General features: G+C 40.8%; 1 protein-coding gene across 1 annotated transcript in view; it reads right to left on the bottom strand.

The window, feature by feature from the left end:
- The window catches only part of ITGA9 (integrin subunit alpha 9), a 447,293-nt gene that overhangs the window by 182,197 nt on the left and 241,254 nt on the right, over positions 1-23,842 (bottom strand). The window contains exon 17 of the mRNA XM_040433941.1: positions 11,190-11,266. Within this exon, the coding sequence (XP_040289875.1) occupies positions 11,190-11,266 (77 nt within the window). The remainder of the gene's footprint in view (positions 1-11,189; positions 11,267-23,842) is intronic.

Here is a 23,842-nt window from a genome sequence, read left to right as displayed (position 1 = left end):
GCATCCTTAGCAACAGGATGCAATGCTGTTTCTCCCCACAGGGCATGTGCTAGGAGAGAATAGCAGTGGTCTGATTGCACAGCTGCCCTATTACTATGTGCTAGTGTTTCTAACTAATCGAGTGCAGAGTCTTCAATCTAAAAGGTTCTGATCCAGGGACTCAGTGCTCTATTTAATTCCCTTTCTGGTCATACACCAGTGCTAGTGATAGACTCATTAGCCGTGTTCCTGGTTCTTGTTGCTCTGCTTATTTGGATTGCTCGTGCTTGTGACCCTGGCTTGTCATCTGACCACTCTCTGTCTCTCGTTTGGTACTGCGTAGTCTGTCTGGTTCTGATTTTGGCTTGTATTCTAACCACACTTTGTCTCTCATTTTCTACTGCTTAGCCCAGCCATTTACATACTAATCTGCATTAAGTTTTTCTCTCTTAGTTTGTGAGTCCGTTTCTGCACTTATATAGCGTAGGGACCATCGACCAGTTGCGGTCTAGCTATCTTGGAATTGTACTGCAAGTAGGTAGTGAAAGCAGGCTGGGTACAAGCCTTAGGGTTCACTGTCCCTGTCTGTCTCTACCTATAGTCATTACACCTTTCCTTCATATCTTGTAATCCCTCATGGGCAGGATAATTTTCCTCTGTACCAGTCTGCCACTCAGTAAGCCCAAACAAACAGTATATGGTGACATATTGCAGCATGGTGGCTCAGTGATTAGTACTGTTGCTTTGCAGCCTTGGGGTCCTGGGTTCTGACCAAGGACAACATCTGCATTGAGTTTGTATGTTCTCCACATGTTTGTTTGGATTTCCTCTGGGTACTCCGGTTTCCTCCCACACTCCAAAGACATAGTGATAGGGAACAGATTGTGAGCCCCATTGGGGACAGTCCAATGTTAATGTCTGTAAAGCGCTGCGGAATATAGTAGCGTTATATAAGTGCATAAAATAAATAAATGTTCTTTCTCCATAATAGGCCATATGAATGTCAATTTTTTTGTGCCATGACAATTGTTGCCATGGTGGATGGTTCAGAGACTAGTGCCATTATATATACTGTAAATGGATAAAGCTGTTTAACACCTGCAGCCACCGCAATGTACCTGTACGTCACAGTGGCTGAGGGCTTGTATGGAGTGGGATGCTGCACTAAGCCTGCTCTATACACAGTAGATGTCTGTAGATGTCTGTAAAATAATAAAGCAGGCACTCGGACAAAATGACCGGCATTGGCAATGACGCAGAAACTAGTCATTTAACCTCTAAGATACTGCATTCAATAGTGATCTCGGCATCTGTGAGATTAGCCAGAGGTATGTGGCTCACTCTGCCTTCTGATTGGAGCCATTGCTGGTCTCCTATAGGTTGTATGACAGGCTGTGTCTTGTTGAAGCTTCCCAGGCCTGTCATGGTAGCATGCCTTCAGAGCTGCACATGAGGCACAGCTCAGCAGGTAGAGTGGCAGAATCCTATTCATCATAAAAGTTTTCTGTTATGGTGAATGGGATAAGGGATCAATAGATCCCAGGTTCCAGCTCTCTAATGGAGTAAAAGTTAAAACAAATATTAAAAGTTTAAATCACCCTCCCCCCCATTTCCCAATTTTATATATATAAAAAAAAATATATAACAGGTATTGCCACATCCGAGAATGTCTGAACAATAAAAAATATTAATATTTTTCTTGCGTGATGTACGTTGTAACGGAAAAAAATAAAAGCACAGAATTTGACATTTTTTGGTCACCTTCTCCTCCCCAAAAACAGTGGTCACAAAGTTGTATGCACCCCAAAAATGTACCAATATACAGTTTGTCCCGCAGCTTTGTGGATGGAAATATAGGCTGTTATGGCTGTCCAAACATGGTGAGGCAAAGAATTCTTTTTATTTTCTCTTTTCTCCTATATAGATTTAGTATGGCCGTAATCGTATTGTGCCGCAGAATAAGGACGTCATGTCATCTTTAGCGCACAGTGAACACCGTAATATCAAGATCTAAAAAAACAAGTCTTTTTTTTAAAAATTTAACCTCAAAGAATTTTTTTCCCTTTTTCCAATACAAGACATGGTAAATTAAATTAATATTAATACAACTTATCCCGCAAAAATTAGCTCTTATATGGCTATATGAATTGAAAAGTTAAAATGTTATGGCTATTGGAACGTGCGGAGGAAAAACAAAAATGCAAAAACGAAAATGGGCCCGGTACTTAAGGGGTTAAACATACCTTGGTGGGTGTTCATGCTTCTTGCATGATCATGGGGGAGAAGTTGTAATGATTGTAAGTGTCATGATGACAGTCACTTCATTTGCAGTGTCTGAGGCTCTCTGCATGGAAGGCTTCTCAACCCCTTCCCTCTGCTCTGGTTATTGGTGCAAGCATGCATCTAGGAGACCACTGTCACTGAGAGCAGACAGTACTGCAATGGAACAGATCCATGCAGGGTCAGGACATTGAGTGTGCTATCCATAAGGAGAAGGGGGGTCAGGGGGCGCAATATAGGCCGCATCTGCAGCCATTCAGCCTCATAGGCCCCAGGCGTGAGAGGTCGCGATCATATCACCATGACCTCCTGAGCCAGGTCTCACATATCCATGCAGCAACTCAGGCCAGTTCAGACTTAGGCCAGACTAAATGTTGGCAATTTAGCACTACTGGGTCCACCAAATAAGGAGAGGGACATTACATTTACCTGGCATTACAGAGGGGGGCATTATATATTGGTACTAGGGTTCGCACTTCAGGGTGGGGGGCATTATCTACTGGCACTACAAGGAGAGCATTATCTATTGACACTACAGGGATATACAGTCAGGTCCATAAATATTGGGACATCGACCCAATTCTAACATTTTTGGCTCTATACACCACCACAATGGATTTGAAATGAAACGAACAAGATGTGCTTTAACTGCAGACTGTCAGCTTTAATTTGAGGGTATTTACATCCAAATCAGGTGAACAGTGTAGGAATTACAACAGTTTGCATATGTGCCTCCCACTTGTTAAGGGACCAAAAGTAATGGGACATAATAATAATCATAAATCAAACTTTTACTTTTTAGTACTTGGTTGCAAATCCTTTGCAGTCAATTACAGCCTGAAGTCTGGAACGCATAGACATCACCAGACGCTGGGTTTCATCCCTGGTGATGCTCTGCCAGGCCTCTACTGCAACTGTCTTCAGTGTTCTTGTGGCATTTTCCCTTCAGTTTTGTCTTCAGCAAATGAAATGCATGCTCAATCGGATTCAGGTTAGGTGATTGACTTGGCCATTGCATAACATTCCACTTCTTTCCCTTAAAAAATTCTTTGGTTGCTTTTGCAGTAATATGCTTTGGGTCATTGTCCATTTGCGCTGTGAAGCGCCGTCCAATGAGTTCTGAAGCATTTGGCTGAATATGAGCCGATAATATTGCCCGAAACACTTCAGAATTCATCCTGCTGCTTTTGTCAGCAGTCACATCATCAATAAATACAAGAGAACCAGTTCCATTGGCAGCCATACATGCCCACGCCATGACACTACCACCACCATGCTTCACTGATGAGGTGGTATGCTTAGGATCATGAGCAGTTCCTTTTCTTCTCCATACTCTTCTCTACCCATCACTCTGGTACAAGTTGATCTTGGTCTCATCTGTCCATAGGATGCTGTTCCAGAACTGTGAAGGCTTTTTTAGATGTTTTTTGGCAAACCCTAATCTGGCCTTCCTGTTTTAGAGGCTCACCAATGGTTTACATCTTGTGGTGAAACCTCTGTATTCACTCTGGTGACGTCTTCTCTTGATTGTTGACTTTGACACACATACACCTACCTCTTGGAGAGTGTTCTTGATCTGCCAACTGTTGTGAAGGGTGTTTTCTTCACCAGGGAAAGAATTCTTCGGTCATGCACCACAGTTTTTTTCCGTGGTCTTCCGGGTCTTTTGGTGTTGCTGAGCTCATCGGTGCGTTCCTTCTTTTTAAGAATGTTCCAAACAGTTGTTTTGGCCACACCTAACGTTTTTGCTATCTCTCTAATGGGTTTGTTTTGTTTTTTCAGCCTAATGATGGCTTGCTTCACTGATCGTGACAGCTCTTTGAATCTCATCTTGAGAGTTGACAGCAACAGATTCCAAATGCAAATAGCACACTTGAAATGAACTCTGGACCTTTTATCTGCTCATTGTAGTTGGGATAAGGAGGGAATAACACACACCTGGCCATGGAACAGATGAGAAGCCAATTGTCCCATTACGTTTGGTCCCTTAACAAGTGGGGGGCACATATGCAAACTGTTGTAATTCCTACACCGCTCACCTGATTTGGATGTAAATACCCTCAAATTAAAGCTGACAGTCTGCAGTTAAAGCACATCTTGTTCGTTTCATTTCAAATGCATTGTGGTGGTGTATAGAGCCAAAAATGTTAGAATTGTGTCAATGTCCCAATATTTATGGAACTGACTGTGTATATACACTCACCTAAAGAATTATTAGGAACACCATACTAATACTGTGTTGGACCCCTTTTGCCTTCAGAACTGCCTTAATTCTACGTAGCATTGATTCAACAAGGTGCTGATAGCATTCTTTAGAAATGTTGGCCCATATTGATAGGATAGCATCTTGCAGTTGATGGAGATTTGAGGGATGCACATCCAGGGCACGAAGCTCCCGTTCCACCACATCCCAAAGATGCTCTATTGGGTTGAGATCTGGTGACTGTGGGGGCCATTTTAGTACAGTGAACTCATTGTCATGTTCAAGAAACCAATTTGAAATGATTCGAGCTTTGTGACATGGTGCATTATCCTGCTGGAAGTATCCATCTGAGGATGGATACATGTTCTCATTCTGTTTACGCCAAATTCGGACTCTACCATTTGAATGTCTCAACAGAAATCGAGACTCATCAGACCAGGCAACATTTTTCCAGTCTTCAACAGTCCAATTTTGGTGAGCTCGTGCAAATTGTAGCCTCTTTTTCCTATTTGTAGTGGAGATGAGTGGTACCCGGTGGGGTCTTCTGCTGTTGTAGCCCATCCGCCTCAAGGTTGTGCGTGTTGTGGCTTCACAAATGCTTTGCTGCATACCTCGGTTGTAACGAGTGGTTATTTCAGTCAACGTTGCTCTTCTATCAGCTTGAATCAGTCGGCCCATTCTCCTCTGACCTCTAGCATCCACAAGGCATTTTTGCCCACAGGACTGCCGCATACTGGATGTTTTTCCCTTTTCACACCATTCTTTGTAAACCCTAGAAATAGTTGTGCGTGAAAATCCCAGTAACTGAGCAGATTGTGAAATACTCAGACCGGCCCGTCTGGCACCAACAACCATGCCACGCTCAAAATTGCTTAAATCACCTTTCTTTCCCATTCTGACATTCAGTTTGGAGTTCAGGAGATTGTCTTGACCAGGACCACACCCCTAAATGCATTGAAGAAACTGTCATGTGATTGGTTGACTAGATAATTGCATTAATGAGAAATAGAACAGGTGTTCCTAATAATTCTTTAGGTGAGTGTATATATATATATATATATATATATATATACACAGTGGATATAAAAAGTCTACACACCACTGCTAAAATGTCAGGTTTCTGTGATGTAAAAAAATTAAACAAAGATAAATCATAAATATGTTTGGCGCAAAAACAACACTGCACATAACCAAAAGAACACCATACCCACAGTGAAGCATGGTGGTGGCAGCATCATGCTTTGGGGCTGTTTTTCTTCAGCTGGAACTGGGGCCTTAGTTAAGCTAGAGGGAATTATGAACAGTTCCAAATATCAGTCAATATTGGCACAAAACCTTCAGGCTTCTGCTAGAAAGCTGAACATGAAGAGGAACTTCATCTTTCAGCACGACAACGACCCAATGCATAAATACAAATCGACAAAGGAATGGCTTCACCAGAAGAAGATTAAAGTTTTGGAATGGCCCAGCCAGAGCCCAGACCTGAATCCAATTGAAAATATGTGGGGTGATCTGAAGAGGGCTGTACACAGGAGATGCCCTTGCTATCTGACAGATTTTGAGTGTTTTTGCAAAGAGAATGGGCAAATCTTGCCAAGTCAAAATGTGCCATGCTGATAGACTCATACCCAAAAAGACTGAGTGCTGTAATAAACTCAAAAGGTGCTTCAACAAAGTATTAGTTTAAGGGTTTAATTTTATTTTTATATTTTTTCTTCCCTCTACCTAAAAGATTTCAGTTTGTTTTTCAATTGAGTTGTACAGTTTATAGGTCACATTAAAGGTGGAAAAAGTTCTGAAATGATTTATGATAATTTTTTTTACAGCACAGAAACCTGACATTTTAACAGGAGTGTATGGACTTTTTATATCCACTGTGTGTGTGTGTGTGTGTGTGTGTGTGTGTGTGTGTGTGTGTGTGTATATATATATATATATATATATATATATATAAATAAATATACTGGCACTACATGGGGGTGTATTTTATATATACTGGCACTACAGGGGGCATGGAGGACCATTATATACTGGCACTACAGGGGTGCATTATCTACTGGCACTACTAGGGGAGCATTATATGCCTGCACTACAGTGGAGGCATTATATACAGTATATTGGCACTACAGAGGGAATATCTATACTGGCACAAGGGGAGGGGGTCGGAGGAGCATTATATACTGGAACTATGGGGGGAATCATATATATACTGGCACTACAGTGGGCATACTGTATATACAGACTGGCAGTATGGGGGGGACGGAAGAGCATTATACTGAAACTATGGGAGGACTATTTTATATATATATATTAGGGATCGACCGATTATCGGTTTGGCCGATATTATCGGCCGATATTGAGGATTTTGAACGTTATCGGTATCGGCATCAATTTTGCCAATATACCGATAACGTATGGGGAACACAGAACGCGCTGCTGACAGCGCTTTCTGTGTTCCCTCCGCAGCACAGGGGAGAAGGAAGCAGTGTCTCCTCCCCCTGTGCTGCTGCTGCCGCTGCCGCCAATGAGGGGATAGAACATAAGAGGAGGGGAGGGGCTGTGGCCGCTGCGCCACCAATGAAGATAAGCCTTTCATTCATTCATATATACAGGAGGCGGGAGCTGGCTGCAGAATCACATAGCCGGCTCCCGACCTCTATGAGCAATAGCTGCGGTCCGCGGTAGTTAACTCCTCAGGTGCCGCGGATCGCAGCTACCGCTGATAGAGGTCGGGAGCCGGCTGTGTGATTCTGCAGCCAGCTCCCGCCTCCTGTATATGAATGATCGATAGACTTATCTTCATTGGTGGCGCAGTGCGCCCCCCCAAGCCCCCCAGTATTAATCATTGGTGGCGCAGTGCGCCCCCCACCCCCATCCCAATGCCGGCCAATAGTAAAAACATTGGTGGCGCAGTGCGCCCCCCCCCCCCCACCCAGTATTAATCATTGGTGGCAGTGGCCACAGGATCCCCTCTCCCCTGCTCCTCCGATCGGAGCCCCAGCTGTGTAAGCCTGGGGCTCCGATCGGTTACCATGGCAGCCAGGACGCTATTGAAGCCCTGGCTGCCATGTTCAGCTCCATGCTGCTGTGTGCACTATGCACAGAGCAGCAGGGACAGTGTGAGATCCTATTCACCCTGATAGAGATCTATCAGGGTGAATAGGACAAAGGTTCTAGTCCCTAAGGGGGTTAAAAGTTAGTAAAAAAAAAAACACAAAAATATTAAGTATAAATGAAAAAGATTTATAAAAAAAAAATACACATTAACAATAAACAAAAAAAATACACATTAACAATAAACATATTCATTTTCAGCAGATTTGTGTAGGAATTTCACAAATTATCGGTATCGGTATCGGCCCTAAAAAATCAATATCGGTCGATCCCTAATATATATATATATATATATATATATGCCATATGGTAATACTGGTGTTTTCCTATGTGGCAGAGGGGGCTGCACACCGCTGGCTAAAGACATCTGCATGTGATGGTCTGGACCAAATGGAGAGGAAAAGGAAAGTGAACAACTCAAATCTATGGAGAAGCCACCTGTAAGTCACTGGATCTGCCCCTGACTGCTTCTTTTAAAATGTGTTTAATATTTTTCTTAGAAAGTAATATTACTTTACATTGATTTGGAGGGGGTGGGTTGTAGGATGCAATTTGCGTGATCCTACTAGGGCACCGAAATACCTAGTTTCAGCTTTACCTCCATGGCACTACCAATAGCAGCACTAAAGGCATTAAAGTCTCTCTCCCCAGAGCAATCACTGACATACGTTTAAACAGTTTTACCCCTTACCTATCTACAATTGTCATCAGTTTTGAATGGTCTAATCTGCTGACAGACTTCCTTAAAGGGGTTTTCCAACTTTTTTATACTGATGACTTATCTGGATAGGTCAATAGAATCTGATTGTGAAGAGGGGCACATCTAGGACCCCTACATTCTGCTGTTTGAGAAGGCAACAGTGGCCTAGGCAAAACAGACGTTTTTTTTTTACCTCTTATGCTTGCTCATATTTTACATATAGAACACAATGAGATTTCTGTATAGAATATTGGCAGTGCCTGGATTTTCACAAACCCCATTCAGAAAAATTGGGTAGCCACAAGAATTTCTGCAACACATCTCTCACTGGTGATACGCTAAGCTTTCCAAAATTTATGAGCACATTACAAAATTGACTGGCCTAATAACTATACTCCAATCTTATCTCAAGAGGTACCAAAAGTTTTTTGGTTTTCAACTCTGGGGGCTGCTTTTTCCTGTGGTCATAATTTCTGCCTACAGTATTAAGCACTTTGTGCTGTCTACCAGATGTAATTATTTGTTTAATTGTGTATTATTTCTCATTGCAAGATATATCCACATTGCTGGCTATTTGCCCTGAACTACCATTAGGGGGCAATCTTCCATCTTTGAAACTCTTTCTCATTCACAAGAAACAAATATTCAGCAGGCAGTTCATAGTATGTTATACTTCAAGCTACTTCATAATATTATATAAATGCATAAATTACATGATTTTGTAGTGAAATGTAGTATTTTGAAATTCTCACTTTACATCCAAAAACACATACTATAATATTAAGAAAAAATATATCATGGAGTTATTAGCCAACATAACAGTCTCTTATTTGCTATATATGACGGTGAAAAGAAATGTGAAAATTATTTACAACTTGAAAGTCCGAAGTTTTAATGTACTGGATAGTGACCCATTCTGTTCTTTTTTTTTAGCTGTGGATGGAGTCGTCAGAAATAGCTGCCAGCCAACCATTATCTCATGTGCGTGCATGGCCACTTTTACAGCAAAAAATGAATACTAATATACTTTATTAGTCAGAAAGTGCCAATGCATTTCGATAGCTATACATAAGGTGCTATGTACTACTAAAGGGTTGAATGTGTAATATTAGTACTCTATATATCAATATAGGGCTCTACATATACAGTAGTTATGGTGTTGTCTTATTATAGAACTATTTATCTAATGATTGGGCTTCATATGGAATGATGGCGTTCAAATTTTGACGATAAAACTACATAAAAGGGTTGGGGAGCTTTGTTCTTGTTTTAACTGAATATTCCATTGTATATTTGTTGGAAAGACGAGTATCCATCACCACTTGTATTTAAAGTTGCTGCTGCCTTGTTATGTTGCGGCATTGTGCTGAAATAAAAAAAAATCTTGAAATAAATTTTGCATCGACATAAGGTAATGTCACAGGCTCTCCTGTGACAGGGGTCAGAAGATCTAGGAGACTGGATGCACGTGATGTGATCTGACAGCCTCTCTGGTTTCAATCTTCTGTGTTGCTGCTGGGTTTGACCTCACCTCTGGTCTCAGGTGTAGCTTAAGTGGTAATTCCTACTCCTCTATTTAGTCTGACCTCACCCATCAGGCTATGCAGTTTATAGCTCCTGTTGGTTGTGAAGAGCTGGTGTCTGGTTCCCCTCTGAGTTCCTGCTCATCTGCATATTTTGGAGTTAAGTGTATTTTCCCTATTTCTTGTTTGTGGTTTTCCCCTACCTTTTGGTATTAGGTCTGAGGTAGTCTCCTGTTCCTTCAGCTGGGAAGGAACAGGTCATCTCTTGTCCTGACCCTATTTCCAGGGCCCTTTAGGGTCAGATAGGGCCCTAGGTTCCAGGATATGAACATTCCTACCATCAAGGTTGTTCATACTTCTAGTAGTCAGGGCTTGGGTTAGGGATTCACTAGGTGGTGACCTTTCCACCTTTCCCTAGTTTCTAGGCCTAGTACCTTTTCCCTTCCCTCTTGTGGTCGGTGTGGAGTTATCCTCCCACACCGCGCCCTGGCAGGTAAGTATTCAAATCCTTTGCTATGACACTTGAAATTTAGTTCTGAGGCCCTCCCATTTATCTTGATCATCATTTGATTGGACATGATTTGGAAAGACACAGCTGACAATGCATATCAGATCACGAACCAAGCCATGAGGAGAAAATAATTGCCTTTAGAGCCCAAATACAAGATTGTGTGGAGTGACAGATCTGGTGTAGGGTACAAAAAATTCTGCTGCAATAAAAATTCCCAAGAGCTCAGTGTTCTCCATAATTCTTAAATGGAAGAAGTTTGGAACAAACAGGACTCTTCCTAGAGCTGGATGACCCATGAAAGTAAGTAATTAGGAGAGAAAGCCTTGGTAAGAGAGGTGACCAAGAACCCAATGCCCACTCTGGCTAAGCTCCAAAGATTCTGTTGGCAGATGGGAGATACATTTAGAAGGTCAATCTGGGCTTTATGTCACAGTGGCCAGAAAGAAGCCTCTGCTCAGTAAATGACGCATGAAAGCCTACCTGGACTTTGCAAAAAGAGCATCTAAAGGACTCAGTCCTTTTGGCTTTGATTCTAAGTGTCATGTCAGGAGGAAACCAGGCCCTGTTCATCAAATGCCCAATACCATCCCTACAGTGAAGCATGGTGGTGGCAGTATTATGCTGTGGGGTGTTTTTCAGTGGCTGGGGCAGAGAAACCGTTCAGGGTTGAGGTAAAGCAAAATTAGCCTAGCTAACCACATACATTTCCACCCACTTTTCAAATGTTTTAAGAGCAGCATAAAATTATAATAATTCAAAATTTTTTGAGAAAAAATGAATTTGCTCTTTTCTTCTACCAGAATTCTGGTGCAAATGGGATGATAAATTCCCTTCAAGATCTTTAGTTGAGATAAAATCAGAAAACTGGAGGGAGCTCACCTTGACAGCAGTAACTTTCCTTTCAGTTGTAGATCAGCAGGACAATCATCAGAGCGACAATTTCTTTCAAATAAAGTCTGCAAAAGAATGAGATTGAATTTTTTAAAGTCTCCTCTATTCTGATGTACGTGGAACCACATCACAATGCTTGTCCTACTGTAATATATAGATAAATGGAACTAAAGACCCTGGGAAAGGAGCAGATGTCATGAATTAAGACCTAAGTTAAAATGCTGGTGGAGAGTCATGGACAGTCAGTCCAGTCTAGAACAACATGTGATGCTCCAGTTGTTGTGCAACTACAAGCCTCAGGAGTGATGACAGTCTGCAGCTTTAACAACTCCTGGAGAGCCACAGGATTGTAGACCACTGGTCTAGAGATAACAGACATCACTTCTAAGTGTCATGATGACAGTTTCTGAAGGAGTGCACTTATCTCTGTAATGAAATAAATGATACCAGACAACCCACAGCAGCTACACTGCACTATCTATAAAGTAAAGTAAGACTGTCTCTTAGAATGAGTAAGGGATTAGATATCATTGATATCTGAGACATTAACCTTATTTGTATGAACATCTGCTAGATGTGTTCCCCATTCACAGTTTATGCAGATATGATACTGAACATTCAACTAATACAGCATAAATAAGCTGTCATGTGTGAAAATATTAAGGTAAGGGTCATTGCAGCACTACTCCCTGAATGACAGTAACCAGCTCCGTCCACTATAGAAATGGGCATAGCTGAATAGTTCCAAAGCTGACTTCTGGCAGTGGAGCTATTGCAGCTACTTCAGAACAGCAGATCAGCAGGGGTTAGGATGTTGGACGCTGATGAGATATTGATGGGAACCCTGTTTCCCTTCTCTGTGGTTGGTACAGGACAATGGCTAATGAAAGAAATGACATATTTACACATTTTTACTACTTATTCTGTATTGCCTAATTTAAGGTGCATCAGCTATATTCACAGTATTTACAGTACTGTGCAAATGTTTTAGGCATGTGAAAAAATCCTGCAAAGTAAGAATGCTTTCAAAAATAGAACTGTTAATAGTTCATATTTATCATATTAATCAATCATTCATAAAAGAGAAATGTAAATCAAATGAGTATTTGGTGTGAACAACCTTAGCCTCAAAAACAGCATCAGGTACACTTATACACAATTTGTGAAGGAACTGAGTAGGGATAGTGTCACAAACATCCAGGAGAACTAACCACTGATCTTCTGTGCAGGTAGGCTTGCTCAAATTCTTCTGTCTCTTCAAGTAATCCCAGACAGACTCAATGATGTTGAAATCGGTGTTTTGCTGGGGTCATATTATCACTTCCAGGACTACTTAATCTTATTTACATTGTAGATGGTTCTTAATGACAGTGGCTGTATGTTTGGGGTTGCTGTCCTGCTGCAGGATAAATTTTGAGATGCTTGCCTGAAGGTATTACAGTACATGATGGATAACTAGCTTCCTGTATTTCTAAGCATTGAAGACACCATTAATCCTGCCCTAATTGAGGACCATAAACAGTGGTCAGCCAAGGAAACTTAGTGAAGCAGATGAGAGACACATTATGCTTACTTCCCTTCAAAATTGGAAGTTGTCCAGCAGTGCCACCAGCTCAAAACTAGCAGAAACCCATGGGATTCAGGTACTCCCATCTAATGTTTGAAGATGTCTGGGCAGAGGTGGCCTTAATGGAATAATTGTGGCCAAAAAGCCATGCCTTTGATGTGGAAACATGGCCAAGCAACTCAACTATGAATAACAACATAGAAACAGTACTCAGGACATAAAAGTCAAAATTTGAAATACTTTGCTATAACAGAAAGCAGTTTGTATGCCAAAGGCAGGAGGGATGTACAAAGAAGAAGAACAAGTCCTGGAAGTGATGATATGGCCCCCACAGAGCACTGATCTCAACATCATCAAGTCTGTCAGGAATAACATGAAAAAACAGAAGGATTCGAGGAAGCCTACACCCAAAGAAGATCCATGGTTAGTTCTCCAAGATGCTTGGAACAACCTCCCTGACGAGTTCCTTCAAAAACTGTGTGCAAGTTTACCTAGAAGAATTGATGCTGTTTTGAAGGCAAAGGGTGGTCTCACCAAATATTGAATGGATTTAGATTTATTTTTGTTTATTCACTTTGCATTTTGTTAACTGATAAAAAAAAAAAAAACTATTTAGGGTACTTTCACACTAGTGTTTTTTTTTTCCGGCACTGAGTTCCATCAAAAGGGCTCAATGCCGGAAAATAACTGATCAGGTATATCCCCATGCATTCTGAATGGAGAGTAATCCATTCAGGATGCATCAGGATGTCTTCAGTTCAGTCATTTTGACTGATCAGGTAAAAGATAAAACCGCAGCATGCTAAGGTATTATTTCCGGACAAAAAAACTGACTTGCCTGAATGCGATGGCATTTTTTTCCATAGGAATGTATTAGTGCCCGGATCCGCCATTCAAAATACCGGAATGCCGGATCCGTCCTCCAGGTCTGCTCATGCGTAGGCCCGAAAAAAAGGTGGGAAAAAAATGACGGATCCGTTTAGCTGGATGACACCAGAATGACGGATCCGGCATTCCAATGCATTTTTCTGACTGATCATGATCCTGATCAGTCTTACAAATGCCATCAGTTGGCATATGTTTTGCCAGATCCGGCAGGCAGTTCCATCGACGGAACTGCTTGCCGGATCACTCTGCCACAAGTGTGAAAGTATTTTTAAAGCATTCCTATTTTGCATCATTTTGTCCACATCTGCCAAAAACTTTTGCACAGTACTATATATATACAGTACATGTATATACTGTCAAGTAGAGGTAAACTGCTATTAATAAACAAAGGTCCATACAGGGATTCCTTATTAAAATTTTTAAATAAGTTTGTATATAATGCCAGATCCCATTTGAACCCATTTTTATTAGCTTACTTTTTACTTCTCAATTTATGCTAGGTGATTTTCATTCCATCGATTCAAATCAATGTACTTATCCATCTCTATCTAGCTGGCAGATGGTTTTGCTGAGTAAAGCTAATTTAGCAGTTTTAAAGAATGTGCTGATTCGCTGCACTCAGACATATGGTTGTCAAGCTGCCAGAATTTTCAAACATCAGATTGGCCTATTTCCATGCGTGATGCTCTACTCTGAACTGCATGCCAAAGCATCTGTCTAGAAGTATTAGGACTAATCATAAATTGTAATCTATTGTTTTTTACCTATCATGTTCCCTTCTTTATGGTAGAATTACTCATTTTCTGACATTTTGGGCAATATCACAAATTATCACAAGCACATCTAATCTACTGTACATAGATATTTACATGCAAACTTTATACCTTTTTACTTACATTACACATTTCAGATCTCCCTTCATGTTTAACATTATGAATAGCTAAACACATTACACAATAATAACAATAATGTTATGATTAATAAAAAGTATCATAACTCAGGAACACAGCCTTTTACAAACAGATATATGACACTTTTGTAGCATATAACTGGCACAGATTCTGGAGTATCTGCGACTTCTTCCCCACTCACGCCAGGTCTAAAAAAATGAGGGTGTGGTGTGGGCAAGGAAAGGGGACGGCCGTTAGGCCCGTTTGATTCATAATTTTCTATGCCCCTTTTAGGCATAGAAAATGGTCTAAATGTAAGACAGCAAGGAAGCTGTCTTACATTTAGAATCAGCGGCGGATACACTGAAGTTGTGTAGAGGCTGGCGCCAGCACAGAGCCTTATTAAGACTGGCGTCTAAAACGCCGGTCTAAATAAATGTACTCCTATGTGTCTATGCAAACTGATGATTCCCTTTAAATTCTTAGTGACTTAATTTATTTCTAAGGACTTGCTTGGTTTTTGATATGTTAAGGTGTTTTTTTCTAAGCCAGTTAACATAACGATAAAGTTTGGATAAGGACAGTCTATCTGTGCTCTGGATAAACAGAAGAAAATCTTCAAACACCTGCCAAAACTTCTGAAACTGTTTCAACTATTGAAAATAAAGAGCTGAGACAACAGATATGTTAGAATTGTTGAAGAAGTTGGATTTGGCCTACATGCCTCCCTGTGATTCCAAAGGTCATAGGAAAAATACAGGAAGCTAGTATGACAGTACTCCAGCCCTTAAAGATAAAGAGATTCTGGTTTGTAGGGAAGAAAAAAAACAATCAGGATTTCAACAGTTATGTTTTACAGATCCTCCAGTCGTCCGCATTTCCTGAGATAGGATCCAAGCTGTTTTGATATTTCCTGAATAACTAAAATTAAAGTGTAAATGCACCTCTAACTACAGAACCTTCAGATCACTAAAAGTGGTTCACTTCAATGGGATCAGGACTGCAATTACCAGCTGTGTCTACTAAAAGGTAACAGTTCATTGAGAGTGCAGAGTGTCAGACCCCCATCAATCTGATATTGAAAGGCCATCAATATCAAAATCCTGGACATCTTCTTTAACCCCTTAACGACAAAGTCTAATTTGGTACCCAAGACTGCGTTTTTTTTTTTTCATCTATTGATCTCCGCATATTAAAAGTCATAATTTTTGTTATTTTTCTGTTGACATAGCCTTATGAATTCTTGTTTTATGTGGGGCAAGTTGTATTTTTTTAATGGCACAATTTTAGGGTACATTATTTGAATTGTATAATTTTTTAAATGTTTATGGGATCCCAATTGGAGGACAGAGGGACTCCCTCTTACTAACTATTCAGATGCTGTGCCTGCTATTGACAGCAGCATCTGAGAGGTTAAACTGCCTGGATCGGAGTTAGAGCCAGGTGCCTGCTATATAATACAGTAAGAGCGAGATGGCTGCGGTATAATACAGCCGCAAGTGATGGCTGACATACTATTACGGTACAGAGCGTTAAGTAGTATGTGAACGAAATAGTACGTCATAGAGCTGGAACGGGTTACGTCAATGGAACTTGACTAACAAACGAAATAATAGTGTAAACTAATTCTGTGTATTAGTTTTCTAAGCCATCGAGATCTTAGAAGAGCTAAAGCAAACTCTATCATAAACCATACATTTAAGACGTACCGTATATTACTGAATAGCAACAGACAGACTTTTTTTCATATCTGACAAATGGAAAAATCTGCGTGAAACAGGTTCACTTCGTACTGTATTGCAACTTCCTGCTGCAGGACACTGAACTGAGCATAAATATGCTTTCAATGCTAAAGATTTCTCACCTTTTTGTAACCCTTTTATGGCTGGAACCAGACACATACCTTCCAGTACAATTCCTTCCTTTTACTGGAAGCAGACACAAGTTCTCAGTTTAGTATACCTCGCCATTTCCTTGCTTTCTTCTCCAGAAGGAAAATGCTATCATTATTAGTGGTTGAATTTAAAGGCCAAGTATAATACCATATGACTAAACCTATTTTGTAACTCTCATCTTTACCTTGGCCTAATGGATGTACCATCTGCTTGATCAACAATATATGAAACAATGTGAATTCTATAGCTAAAGGAACAACACCTATTTTAGTAACATACCAATGGAAATGACTCAATTCTGCTTGATAAAATGGAGCCGAACAATACATTATAAAGAGCAGTGGGAAGCGATATATACTGTGCTATTTTGAAATGCATTTTTACAAATCTTTCATAGACTTGTAATGCTATGCTCATGCCAATTTCTTTAAGTCCCTATACCTCAGTCATTTTGGCCGGGCTTACACACTATAACAAATTACTACCACAGTACCTGTGCTGAGCTCAATTGATGTGTACCTGCTTTCAGTGCAAAATGTAATGTCTAGGTTTTACTATCAAACTTTATTCTGAAATGTCCTTTAGAATGCAGCCCCAAAGCTGAAATGATCCATTTTGTCTTGTGCTCGTACCCAGTTTACTCACAAAACATGTTCCACATGGTCGCCATTGTTAACACATCTAAAATCATATAAGCAAATACATTTCCAACTAATTAACTAAAGAATCTTACATTTCATATGTTTTCAGGGAATTCCATGACCTTTACATGCCTGTCACAAGTACAAATCAATTACCGGTAGGATGATATCTGGGGTTCAGGCCAATTTACATGGTGACCATTCGAGGAACACAGAAACTACAAGTCCACTATTCACGATGTATGGAGTCTATCTGCAGGGGTGCAGCCCCGATTACATGCAGCTTCCAACTATCTTATTACTATCTCTCTTCCAGACTCGTTCAGAGACACTCATCTACAGGGTGGACAGGTGGTATACAGTGCCGAGCATCTCCTTTATTTCTCCTCTCTTTCCTCCTCTGTTACTTTTCACCCCCTTCCCTTCCTGGCCCATTGTTTCATTCCTCCTTGTCCTTCTCCTTTTCTACCCTTATCCTTCTTTTCTCCTTTCCCCCTCTTTCCTGGTCTTTTCTGTTCTCCTTCCCCTTTTCTTGTTTGTACAACTTTATTCTCTTATTCTTACTTTCCATCTTCATCCTTCTTCTTTCTTTCTCTTCCCTCTCCCTATCCTCCTTCCCCACTTTTCTTTTTTCCCTTTCTTTTCTCCTTAATTCTCTTTTTCACCTTATATTCACCATTTATCATTTTCCTCTCTCGTTTTTTTGCCCTTGCCGTGCTCTTATTTTTGTCTCATTTTACATACTCACTACACAAGATTAGCGTCCTGATCACCTTGGTAACCCTATGATGACTATACTGCAGTCTCACTATGCACCGAAAGTGCTACACAGGGCTTGCATGGATTCCGTGCATGGCTACTGCCAGCGCTCCTAAACTGCTCCCACTTCAAGATGCTCTCACGGTCTGGCACCATAATACCTACAATACACTACGCCTCCTTCTCCACATTCTCTACCTGCATTCAGATCGGCGCCAGTTACTACAATATACTACATTTCCACCCTGTAAACTCACATTGCTGTTCTATACAGCCCTTTTTTGCCCCTTTTATTCCTCTCCCTCCCCTTTCTTATCTGTTCTCCATGGCCCGTGGGTGCCTGTATTTAATATATATATATATATATATATATAGTTTATGGTATACTACCTGTGACAGTGCATATCTGAATATATAATGCTGGTGGTGATTAGTATAATAAAAGTTACCTTGACCCCTATGCACTAACTGTACTGTATATGTACACATTCTTTTGATATTATCCTCAGTGAAAGGATGCCTACTCTTTGTGGTTCTACTAGAGTATAATACTTACATCTGGGTTGTTTTATATATTTGGATCTTTATCTACTGCTACTAGACTATTGCAATATCATTAGTTATGCCTTAGTTATCTCATGTTATGTTTTCAGGTTAATAGTGACCAGATATGCTATTATATTATTTTGACATTTACTCATTCTTACATTTATCCACAGAGACACTTGAGAAAGGTCCAGATCGGACCGAAACATCTAAAATGATGTGTTGCCGTATGAGAATGACAATATGCAAATAGATAACCACTGACTCTTCATTGTGTTCTTTTTGTGTCTTCAATGTTTAAATAAACCACAAACTTTGCATTCTGAGTGCATGGAATATATCTACAAGGTGTTAAGTAGGGCGACGGCACCCCGATGTCCACAGCACTATACATATTTATACTGGAGTGCTCAGTGTGTGGTCATAGACATAGAGAAGAAGAGTGCAGCCCAGAGACTGGTAAGTACTAATGTTGCACTGTGTGCCCATCTCTGGGACCCCATATATTGGCATTGACAGAATGGAGTCCTGATCTCTGTGTGGCACTCGAGAAAGAAGTAGATGAGGTAGAGAGGTGGCCACCCAGGACTGCAGCTATCTTTATCACTGTTTATAGGAGTACTGCTGTTTCTGCAGCTGACATAATCTACGTACAATGGAGAGAGCTGCATGAATGCATGGCAACCTCCTCATAGAAATGTATGAGATGTATGGGAACAGCTCAAAGAAAATAATTCCCATGACTCAAGCCTGTGATTAAACTACTGAGATTCAACTCTTTTACTAATAATATACTATTACTGTGCTTATTCTATTAGGAAACATCATTCTTCCTCAAACCTACACATAAATGAAGAGTCAGTAACCTTTCCATTATAATGACTGAAACACAACATTGCTTTTTTTCAAGATGAAAGATGTGTTCCCGTTTGGAAAAGAAAAGTATAAGGTCACTACCTGTTCTATATTCCTTTCCTGAGCCTTGTCATCACGTGCCATACAAAAGTGAATACAAGGCTATATTTATCTAGACCTCTTATTATCTTTTATTTATAGAAATGGCGAACTTCAGTGAATTGCTATAAAAGATGGACAGACACATTCACCTAAAAGTTCATCAAAACAGACTTTTTTAACTAAAGTGATCGTTCATGAAGCAAAAGTTAACAAAATGTGATTGTCTTAGCCGACCAAAGACATTGTCATCTGGAAAGAAGTCAGACATTTCTGCAATTTTCATCCTGATAAAAGATCTTATATTGAAAGAAAACTTGAAAGATTTTTTGTCCCTTGCGTGTTTTATAGAACATGTATGCTTAGTTTTAAAGGGGTTTTTCCAATTTATTTTTATTGATGACATATCCTCAGGTCCAATACCCGGCACCCACACCAATCAGATGGTTGAAAAAAAGGCATACGCCATGCCAGCGCAGCCTTCCTTTGTTTACCTGCTCACTGTCGCAACAGCAGCGGTGAGAAGGTGTAACTACAAGAAGCCGTCCTATTCACTTCTATGGGATGGCTTGTTCCTATTCAAGTGAATAGGAATGAGCTGTCCCATAGAAGTGAATGAGACGGCTTCTTGTAATTACACCTGATCACAGATGCTGTTGCGACGATGAGCAGGTTAACAACGTAGAGAAGACTGTGTTGGGGAGGTGCACGCCTTCTCTTCAATCAGCTGATCGGAGGGGTGGCTAGGTGTCGGACCCCCGCCGATCTGAGGATAGGTTATTGTGACAGACTGAATTGTCACTGGGGCTGCTGGAGAAGCTTGAGGGCCAGCCTTCTTCCTACGGACTATGGACCCAGAACTATGGAGACCCCCTCAGACCTTTTGGGGTTAACTCTGCACTGAGACTCCCACTGATTGTGTTAGTGATGGTATTAAGATAGCTGACTCTAGGAGCAGCCGACTCCTAGATGAGTAGATCACCCTATGATACACTCAGGAGATAATCCCATCACATGTGTCTCCTCTCTCCCTATTCATTTATTATGGAGGGGGGGAAGATGTCTGTTTGCATGTTGTTCATGGTTGATTGATTTATGTTGTTAGACTTCTTGAACTGTATATATACTGAGTTGATCTTTAATAAAGGGAGTCCCTGTTTTGGCCTTCAACATAGAGCCTCGTCTCATGTGTGTGGGGATTGCTATATGCTGTATACTCCCCTGGCTATAACCACTAGCTCTTGTAAGAGCTGTTCCTGTTCCTTGTTCCTGTGGTGGTTACGGTGTCGAGCGGAGTGCTTGGAGCCCTCGGGAAGCACTAGGAGCATCCATCAACGGAGGTACCCAGTTGGGGTGCCAGGAGATCCGTTACACTGGTGGCAAGCAGTGGGATTGCGTCCTAGTGAGAGGAGAAGCATCTCGGAGACACCGTTCATGGATTTACAAAATTGAGGGCAACGCTTGTCCCCATACAGCGCCCCTGGCTACAGCAGTATGGAACCAGTTTGTTCCCGAACAGCATTCCACTATGAGGAGGAGGGACCTGGTCTGGAGGGATGCAGTCCGGAAAGGCATCTGGCACGAGGCCCTGGAAGACATACAGCGTCGGCGGGGCGAGAGTGTCATCAATAAAAAATAATTGGACAACACCTTTATCTACTGTAAGGACATGGACAAGGTAAGTGTATATGGACAAAAATGTGTATGGCTGTGTCCGTCAAACAAATCATCAATAGATGACTGTTCTTTCAATGGCTGTTCAACTGTCAACCTACTTATATCTAATATGTAAAGGCATATGTGCATGTAGACAAAGGCAAAAAAGACATGTACTGTATGGACTGTTCATTTTCATGTTTTATTTTCAGGAGATCCTGTGAATCACCATTCAGAATTTTGGCATTTGGAGTTTTTAGGCATTTTTTTTTTGTTTAATGCAAAATTGCATGAAGGCACCAATGAGCACAAAGTGCTGGGTTGCATTTTCTCAGTGCTCCAGGTCATGCACCATATATGAGCAAGATATATATTTTTATCTTTTAAGTTTGTGTTTTACTGTGATATTCTGATACAGGGACAAATGGCTGCTGTAGTGAATGCCTGCTACAGCTGGTGATTGCAGAGGTCACATGCCCCTGTTTTGGAACCTAATTGCTGGACCAGGAATCAGAGAGCGGCAGGGTACCAAGCAGCACTGGTACAGCAGCAGTGAGGAATCTGTGAGGTGGGTATTGTTAAAATTGTTTACATTTTTTTTTACAAAAGCTGACGATAGCTTCCCTATAAGAAACCTAAATAGTAATGACTGATAAGTTAGAAATATTTAGCTTGTCGGTGAAACTTCAGGATGAACCTAAAATGCACTCAAACCTTAACAGGTGAACTTAATGTGACCTTACCTAAACTTTTGAATGCACATGTCCAACTGTTCAATGTTTCAGTACTTTTTGCACAACTTGCTGTTTTCTAACAAGGAGCTTAACGGCAAAATTCACAACAGGTGTTTGATCCATGAATCGCCCAATAAATGTCCTGGTTCAATTAGAATTGGTATATAAACAGTCTTCCTCATCATGCTGTTCACATTTTGACATCATGAGACCAAGACGACACCTAACAATTGATCAACAGTACCTCACCATTGCGAGGCTTCAAGCAGGATGTTATCAGCAAGTTGCAACAGAGATATAGAGAGACTGTAAGGCCTTTCACACGGGCGAGTTTTCCGCGCGGGTGCAATGCGTGAGTTGAAAGCATTGCACCAGCACTGAATCCGGACCCATTCACTTCTATGGGGCTGTGCACATGAGCGGTGATTTTCATGCATCACTTGTGCATTGCATGAATTTTGCAGCAAGCTCTATATTGTGCGTTTTTCACGCAACGCAGGCCCCATAGAAGTGAATGGGGCTGCGTGAAAATCGCAAGCATCTGCAAGCAAGTGCGGATGCAGTGCGATTTTCATGCACGGTTGCTAGGAGACGATCGGGATGGGGACCCGATCTTTATTATTTTCCCTTATAACATGATTATAAGGGAAAATAATAGCATTCTTAATACAGAATGCATAGCAAAATAGGGATGGAGGGGTTAAAAAAAATAATAATAATTTAACTACAAACCGGATTCCAAAAAAGTTGGGACACTATACAAATCGTGAATAATAACCGAATGCAATGATGCGAATTTCATTAGCTGAAAGTACTAGCTTCAAGTACTACATTAAGTACTAGTAAAGAGATATTGCAGCAGACTGAAGAGATTCAAGAGATACTGCAAGAGATTGGCTTAGAGTCTCCAACTGGCTCATCTGTGTTGTTTTTGCTGATCATTGATTGAGAAGAGGTAAGGAATTCGGTCAGCTGTTTGCTATTGTGCGTTTGCTAATGAGCCTAGCTCACTAAGGTGTTACATTTGTTGCTGGGGGAGGAGTTTGGGAAGGAGTGTGTGTATATATAGAGACAGACTCATTAGCTGGCCTAATTCATTAGCTGAAAATACTAGCTTCAAGTACTACATTAAGTACTAGTAAAGAGATATTGCAGCAGACTAAAGAGATTCAAGAGATACTGCAAGAGATTGGCTTAGAGTCTCCAACTGGCTCATCTGTGTTGTTTTTGCTGATCATTGATTGAGAAGAGGTAAGGAATTCGGTCAGCTGTTTGCTATTGTGCGTTTGCTAATGAGCCTAGCTCACTAAGGTGTTACATTTGTTGCTGGGGGAGGAGTTTGGGAAGGAGTGTGTGTATATATAGAGACAGACTCATTAGCTGGCCTAATTCATTAGCTGAAAGTACTAGCTTCAAGTACTACATTAAGTACTAGTAAAGAGATATTGCAGGAGATAGTCAGGCGGTAGGCTGGAAGGTGGAAACAATACAAAAAAAAAAAAAAGGTAAGATTTGTTTGATTTAAAGTTACAAATTTATTTTTTAATTTTTTTCTCCTCTTTAAAATGGCAGACTTGGTTCAGTGCAGGAATTGTTGTGCATTTATTTCATGTTCCACTCTTTGGAGATTCGGATGCTGTCAGATCTGTAGACAGTTCTCCTTACTGCAGCAGGAAATTGCATTTTTGAAAGCTGAAATATTTAAATTATCTGTTAAACAAACTCCAGCTAGGACTGCTGCAATGCCACTGCCACAGAGGACCCCCAGAAATGGCAGATGGGTTAATGTAGGTTCTGGAAGTCTTAGAGTGGTGGATAGAAGACATGTCCCACAGTCGGTGGTTCTCCATAATTCATTTGCAGCACTCTCAGAATGTAAGGACAACATGGATATGGACTCAAGCACAGAGGGTGAGAAACCATCGACTCCTATGTCTAATGTATGCAACAAAAAAGATAAAGTGAAGTCTCAAAGGATGCAGCTGTTGCTGGGTGATTCAATCATAAGAAGTGTGGAGCTTAAAGAAAATGGTTTTGTGAGATGTCTCCCTGGGGCTACTGCTAGAAGAGATAGAAGACGTATTATTAATATTGTTAAGCAAGCAAAGCAG

This window comes from Bufo bufo, chromosome 5, assembly GCF_905171765.1.
Source record: "Bufo bufo chromosome 5, aBufBuf1.1, whole genome shotgun sequence".
Lineage (NCBI taxonomy): Eukaryota > Metazoa > Chordata > Amphibia > Anura > Bufonidae > Bufo > Bufo bufo.
The sequence above is the reverse complement of the archived record's forward strand: the minus strand, read 5'-3'. Positions and strand labels throughout refer to the sequence as shown.